The sequence below is a fragment of the Cebus imitator genome, unplaced genomic scaffold (assembly GCF_001604975.1).
Source record: "Cebus imitator isolate Cc_AM_T3 unplaced genomic scaffold, Cebus_imitator-1.0 Scaffold181, whole genome shotgun sequence".
Lineage (NCBI taxonomy): Eukaryota > Metazoa > Chordata > Mammalia > Primates > Cebidae > Cebus > Cebus imitator.
In genome coordinates, this window is record NW_016107496.1 from 2,295,091 (window position 1) to 2,302,729 (window position 7,639).

At 38.8% G+C, this 7,639-nt stretch overlaps 1 protein-coding gene across 17 annotated transcripts in view; it reads left to right on the top strand.

Moving 5' to 3' along the window:
* LARP4 (La ribonucleoprotein 4) overlaps positions 1 to 7,639 on the top strand; it is an 81,957-nt gene that overhangs the window by 52,513 nt on the left and 21,805 nt on the right. For 14 of the 17 annotated variants that reach the window (XM_017545834.2, XM_017545840.2, XM_017545829.2 and 11 more), the window contains 2 exons: positions 3,663 to 3,875; positions 4,527 to 4,630. In XM_017545834.2, coding sequence (XP_017401323.1) covers positions 3,663 to 3,875; positions 4,527 to 4,630 — 317 coding nt within the window. The remainder of the gene's footprint in view (positions 1 to 3,662; positions 3,876 to 4,526; positions 4,631 to 7,639) is intronic. The other 3 variants (XM_037744709.1, XM_017545837.2, XM_037744708.1) reach the window with 1 other exon arrangement.

The window sequence follows — 7,639 nt, forward strand, 5'->3', positions numbered from 1 at the left end:
TTGATCTGTCTCCTATATTTCATGCATATTGGTAGCAAGAGCCATGATCAGAATTGGGTTTGATTTTGGGGCAACAGGGAGTCTACAAAAGCTAGCCGCTATGTTCATTGATTTGTTAATTCGTCAGAGATTGTAAAAATGGTAGTATTGCTTTTATCTATTTTTCATTTATTAGAAACTCATATTCATCTTCATTACCCTGAGTTACAGGTTCTATGTGAAATCCATGTTACATGCTTGATTCTAGCTTTTATTACCAGTTTTTAAAAAAAACTGTTTATTGATTTTTTTTTAGCAGATTTTTAACTCTGTTTTCTGCTTTGAATATTTATATTTAGGGTATTTACTGTTGATGTTGATTTTGGCCTCTTTGAATTGACTCCTGAGACCTTTTGTTACAGCCATAGCACTCTTTACTAGTTACCTTGCTGTGCAGTTTGTCAAGATATTCCAGGCTTTTAAACATTTCATATCAAAGGCCTGGAGTGAACCAGTTCTTTTTAAGTCCTCAGCCTACTTTATGGGTAAATGGTATTTTGTGGACCACTGCCTAGACACAAGTATTTGTGTCTACTGGTTTCGTCATTGTTTCTAAGCTTTTTTAGACAGAACTGTTTAGTTTTTATGTTTTAGGACAAAATACAGGTTTGTACTGAGGCTTTCAATTTAAATTCAGGCTGTATGTTTTTCTTTCTTCTGCTTCATGTCTGTTTCTCCTTTTTCCCATATGAAAATCTTGGGAAAAAATCCGCCTCACAGGTTCAAGGGATTCTCCTGCCTCGGCTTCCCGAGTAGCTGGGATTACAGGTATGCGACACCACACTTGGCTAATTTTTTTTTTTTTTTTTAGAAATGGGGTTTCACTGTGTTGGCCAGGCTGGTCTAAACTCCTGACCTCAGGTGATCCATCCGTCTCGGCCTCCCAAAGTGCTGGGATTACAGGCACGAGTCAGTGCGCCCAGCCGCCTTGTCCCTTATTAAATTTTTTTTTTTTTTCACAGTGTATTCTGAAGTCACTCCATAATAGTATTTAGAGCATTTTTTCAATTATTTTTTACATTCATGATACTCAGTTCTTTGGATGTACATGTTTTATTCAATGGTTGATGGACTGTCGGGTTGCTTTTGGGCCTCATGGGTTTTCTTGCCTTTTACAATTAGTGTTAGCAAATAGTCATGTGCTTATATTTCTTTCTCACAGCTTTATTAAGGTATTATGTAATAGGCAAATAAAATTGTATACATGGTTTTTGGTGTTGCAAACATTTAAAGTCAGCAATTTTGCATTATATAATGCATTATTATTAACTATCATCACCCTGCTGTACAACGGCTCCCCAGAGTTTATTTATTCTAACTGAAACTTTATACCCTATGATCAACATTTCCCCAGTCCGTCCCTCCCACAGTCCCTCCTTCCCCCGTCCTTAGCTTATGATAACCACCATTATACCCTCTCTTTCTATGAGTTCAGCCTTGTTATATTTCACATACAAGTGAGATCATGCAGTGTTTGTCTTTATGTGCTTGCCCCTATTTCACTTAGCATAATGTCTTCTTGATTCATTAAGGTTTCACAAATCACAGGATTTTCTTTTTTAAGACTGAATGCATCTGGGCACGGTGGCTCACGCCTATAATCCAAGCACTTTGGGAGGCCAGGGGAGGCCGAGGCGGGTGGATCACCTGAGGTCAGGACTTCAAGACCAGCCTGGCTATCATGGGGAAAACCTTGTCTCTAGTGAAAAACATAATCAGCTGGGTGTGGTGGCAGGTGCCTGTAATCCCAGCTACTCAAGAGGCTGAGAGGCAGGAGAATTGCTTGAACCCAGGAGGCAGACATTGCAAGCCAAGATCGCACCGCTGCACTCTAGCCTAGACGACAGAGAAAAACTGTCTCAACAACAACAAAAAGAATGGTGTTCCAGTGTGTGTGTACACATTTTCTCTGTCTATTCATTTGCTGTGGACACTAGGTTGTTTCCATATGTTAGCCGATATAAATAATGCTACACATATAATAGTGCAGATACCCTTGAGCATACTAATTTCATTTCCTTTGGATATACATAGGATTGCTGAATCATAGGGTAGGTCTATTACATTTTTAACTTTTTCGAGGCAGAGTCTCACTCCGTTCCCCAGACTGGAGTGCAGTGGCGCAGTTTCAGCTCAACGCAATCTCAGCCTCCTAAGTAGCTGGGATTACAGGCATGCACCACCATGCCCAGCTAATTTTTGTGTTTTTAATAGAGATGGGGTTTCACCATATTGGCCAGGCTGGTTTGGAACTCCTGACTTCAAGTGATCTGCACACCTTGGCCTCCCAAAGTGCTGGGAATACAGGCATGAGCCATTGCATCTGGCCAATTTTTAACTTTTTTGAGGAATGTTCATGCTAGTTTCTATAATGGCTGGGCTAATTTACCTTCCCACCAACAGTATACAGAAGTTCCTTTTCTCTACATCTTCTCTAACACTGTTGTTTTTCCGTTACACTCATTTAAAAGAGATGTGACATGCTGTCTGTGATTTCAGTTTACATTTCTTTGATGATTGGTGATTTTGAGTACCTTTACATAGGCCTGCATTTATTTTATGAGTGAATTTAGCATCTATTTCCTATGTTAAAGAGCCATTTGCCCTTTTTTGTTCTGTGAACTCTGTTCATTTCTGTAACCCAGTTATATATAGCATTTTTGGGCCTTTTCATGTCTGTTTTTACAATTTGTGTATTAGAGATACTAGTGCCCCTGTCTGCGATGAGCTGCAGTTACTTGGCTGGGCATGGTGGCTCATGCCTGTAATCGCAGCACTTTGGGAGGTGGGCGGATCACAATGTCAGGAGTTCCTGACCAGTCTGGGCAACAATGTCTCTACTAAAAATACAACTACAAAAAAAATTAGCTGGGTGTGGTGGTGTGCACCTGTAATCCCAGCTAGCTACTCAGGAGGCTGAGGCAGGAGAATCGTGTGAACCCGGGAGGCAGAAGTTGCAGCTAGCTGAGATCACGCCATTGCACTCCAGTCCAGGCAACAGTGTGAGACTCTGTCTCAAAAAAAAAAATGAGCTACAGTTACTTTTACTATTTTGACTTAGTTTTCTGGGAGATTTTTATTCTGCTTGTTGTTGTTTAGAGACAGTGTTGCTCTGATGCCCAGGCTGGAGTGTGGTGGGGCACATAGCTCACTACAGCTTACAGCTCCTGGGCTCAACCAGTCCTCCCCAGTCTGCCTCCCCAGGTAGCTAGGACTACAGGTTGCATGCCACCATGCCCAGGTTTTTTTGTGTTTTTCGGTAAGACATAGCTCTCGCTGTGGTATCCAGGCTGGCCTCAAACTCCTGGGTTCATGTAAGTCTGCCCACTTTGCTTCTCAAAGTGCTAGGATTACAGGTGTGAGCCAGTACACCTGGTTGTTTTGACGTGTGTGTGTGTGTGTGCGCTCGCACACCTGCCTGTGTGTTTACCTTGTTTACTGTGGTTTTTATACCATGAAAACATTTTTATTATTAAGTTGTCATTTCCTTTTCTTTTGTTCTATTGAGTCTACCTTAGGCAGAAGTAGTATAGTCATGTAAAATATATGTTAAAATGTAAATTAAATGTATTTTTAAAAATAAACACTTAATTCTTTGTTGCTATAATGTGTTCCTCTTCTAGGCAAGGATAAAAGCCATCAATACATTTTTTGCTAAGAATGGTTATCGATTAATGGATTCTAGTATCTATAGTCAGCCCATTCAAACTCAAGTACAGTATGCCTCCCCAGTCTTTATGCAGCCTGTATATAATCCTCACCAACAGTACTCGGTCTATAGTATTGTGCCTCAGTCTTGGTCTCCAAATCCTACACCTTACTTTGAAACACCACTGGTAAGTGAGTTCCTTATAATAAAATATAATAATATTTTTAATTTGAGCTGGCATTTTGATTAAATCAGTTGGAGTGGGAGTTCATTTGTGTTTACACTGGTTACTTTTGGGCTTCTATTTTATTTTTTGTATTTTTCATAGAGATGGAGTTTTGCCATGTTGCCCAGGCTGGTCTCAAACTCCTGTGCACAGGCAATCCACCCGCCTCGGCCTCCCAAAGTGCTAGGATTATAGGCATGAGCTACAATGCCCAGCCACTTTTTGGCTTTTAAACAGTGATATGGATATCTAATAGTCCATAACAAATATATGTATATGACTAACAGTTGAGCTATTAGAGCGTGTAATTTTATTCCATAAAATTTGCTGAGTGAATTGAAAGAACAGACTGGATGAGTTTTGCGTGATTTTCAGTGCATCTTCGTGTTGTGAAATGTCAGACCAGAACGTTCTTTATTAAATTATGAACTATTTATTGTTCATAAATCTAGCAGTACTTCAAGTGAATATTGCAGAAGTGAATCAGTAAAATGTTTTAAGGTATTTCTGCCTTGTAAAAGATAAATCGATACGTTCATTAAGGTTCTTGTGACCCTCACACCAGATTTTGCCTTTACCATTAATATTGTTCAAACATACATTTTCTTCTAGGCTCCCTTTCCCAATGGTAGTTTTGTGAATGGCTTTAATTCGCCAGGATCTTATAAAACAAATGCTGCTGCTATGAATATGGGTCGACCATTCCAAAAAAATCGGTAAGATAAAAACCATAGCTGGCATGTATTTTAAACAATTCCTTATGGATCTTAAGGCATTAATAGCAGTGCTTGTTGTCCAGCTCAGTAAAAAGGTTTGGTGGGTTTTTTTGTTTGTCTGTTTTGTTTTTGCCAAATCTATGTGAACAGTTTAATCCACAATTCAAAAAATCACTTTGACCTTAGAATTGGTAATGCATGTAACAGACTTAGGACTCAGATTTTTTTTTTTTTAAACAATAAAGAGAATGGAAAAAAATATTTTATGGCAGCATTCTCTGACAAATCTGGTGACTAATTGCTGATTAGTATGTTAAATGGGTAGCATTTTAGAGAATGAATTCTTTGAAGATATAACTGTTGTTAACCGAATTATATAATAAATGTTGGGGTGTATGTTACTTAGGTTTTTAAAGGGTTTTTGAAATGACTTCCAAGAACTATAGTGCACAACAGAGAGTAGCTAACATTTATTGCACACTTAATATCACAAATTGTGTTCCTAAGGGCTTTACATATATTATCAGTTACTTTTCAGAACCCTGTATAGGTGCACTTAAATGTCTACTTTACACTTAAGAAAATTGAGACATATCATGTCCGAGAAGACACAGCTAGTAATTGGTAGAACTAAGATTTGAACCTAGACAGTTTGACTCCAAAGCCTGCACTTAAAGCACTATGTTCAGAATGAATTATTAAGAACCATAGAAACTATATGCCATCATAATGAAGATTAACATATATGCCTCAGGTATTTTTCTTTATGTAGACATCAACAGATAATCTAAATATTAGGTGTGGTATATGTTATGGCTTTTTGTTGTTCTTGTTGTTGTTTTGGGGATAGAGACTGGGTCTGCTTGTGTTGCCTAAGACTGGACTTGAACTCCTGGGCTCAAGCAGTCCTGCCACCTTGGCCTCCCAGAGTGCTAGGATTACATGATACTATGGCTTTTAACCGTGTAAGTAACCAAAGAATAAAGGACTGATAAATAGTCATTTCAGTTTATTTATTTATTTACTTTTATTTTTATTTTTTATTTTTTTTGTTTTGAGACAGAGTCTTGCTCTGTCACCCAGGCTAGTACAGTGGTGCGATCTCGGCTCACTGCAACCTCTGCCTCCTGGGTTCAAGCAGTTCTCCTGCCGCAGCCTCTTGAGTAGCTGGGATTACAGGTGCATGCCACCATACCCAGCTAATTTTTGTATTTTTAGTAGAGACAGGGTTTCACCATGTTGGCCAGGGTGGTCTCAAAATCCTGACCTTGTGATTTGCCTGCCTCAGCCTTCCAAAGTGCTGGGATTATAGGCATGAGCCACCACACCCAGCCCATTTTGATTTATTTAATAGTTACCATTTATTATTTCTCGTTGGCTGTTTTTGTGAGACTCTTGGTCTTTGAGGGTTTATCCTAATGATTTATTTTCAGTGATTTTCAGTCGTTTGCCAGCTCTGATTCTCTCAATTATTTCTTTTTAGAAAGGAGACTATCTGGAGTATGGTTTTCCAAGATAAGTTCTAGGAACTTAGCCTTTTTTTGACAGGTTTTTCCTTTTTTGACTTGTTTTATTGGAGAAATGAGTCCCAACAGAATGAAAAAATACTCTTCTCACTGGAAACATTATGTACTACCCTGTCGAGTTTTTGGACTACTCTTGACAGACACAATTAGTTCAAACAATTGAAGATCATTTTCAAGTACTAGAAAAATTTTACTACTAAGAATAAACACAGGCCAAGGTAGGTGGATTACCTGAGCCTCAGGAGTTCAAGAGCAGCCTGGGCTACATGACGAAACCCTATCTTCTACCAAAAGTACAAAAATTAGCTGGGCATGGTGGTGTAGTGCAAGCCTGAAGTCCCAGCTATTCAGAATGCTGAGGAATGAGAATCACCTGAGCCTGGGCTTCACCCTGCCCCAAAAAGGCATTGATATTTGTAGTTGCTTGACTTAAAAGACTTTAGATGGGTCCATGGTTATTTCGTTATTATTACCTTTTATCTGTTGCACCTTTTTGGTGACAGGGATGAAATCATAGTAAGAAAGCCAGGAATGACAGATAACAGTAAATTTATCTTTACTTATAAGGAAGTATACCTATGGTTTTGAAAATACAAGGTGAATTCAGTACATTTTTATATGTTACTTTTTTTTTTTTTTTTTTTTTTTTTGAGATGGAGTCTTGCCCTGTCTCCCAGGCTGGACTGTAGTGGTGTGATCTCAGTTTACTGCAACCTCCGCCTCCTGTGTTCAAACGATTCTCCTGCCTCAGCCTCCAGAATAGCTGGGATTACAGGCACCCACCAGCATGCTTGGCTGATTTTTGTAGTTTTATTAGAGACAGGATTTCACCATATTGGCCATGCTGGTCTTGAACTCCTGACCTTGTAATCCACCCACCTGGGCCTCCCAAAGTGCTGGGATCACAGGCATGAGCCACCTCACCTGGCCAGGTTGTTAATTTTTAATTACAGAAATAATAAGTGAATACTTTCTTTTTCTAAAAATCCAAATAATGACCTTCTGGACCATCAACCCAAATCCTTGTCTCCTTGCTTTTAAAAAAGAGACTAGTGTCAGGTCTTTATTATTATTAATGTCAACAGCCAAGGACAAAGTCAGTTTATGAGAGCCTTTTGCAATTTTTGTGTTAACCTGTGACAGCCCAGTGATGATCACTATTCCTACTTAGAGAGAATAGGACTAACTTTCAGAAATCCAGGCATTTTTCTACCTTTCATACTTTCATCTTGCTTTTCCTTTACTTCTCTTTTCTGTCTTTTATCACTTCTTTCTTCATTCTTTCTCTCTTTTGCCTGGATAGAGATTGTAAGTCCCTCTCAGTGAAGGGTAAGATTATGAGATCTGAGGGCTGTATAAATCTTATAACTTGTTCCTTAAGCACGTTGAAATGCAGTGTGAAAATTGGATGAATGACATTTTCCAAGCATATGTACATAGCATATCTGTCATATAAGGTCATTTTCAGATGTAATGGATAATA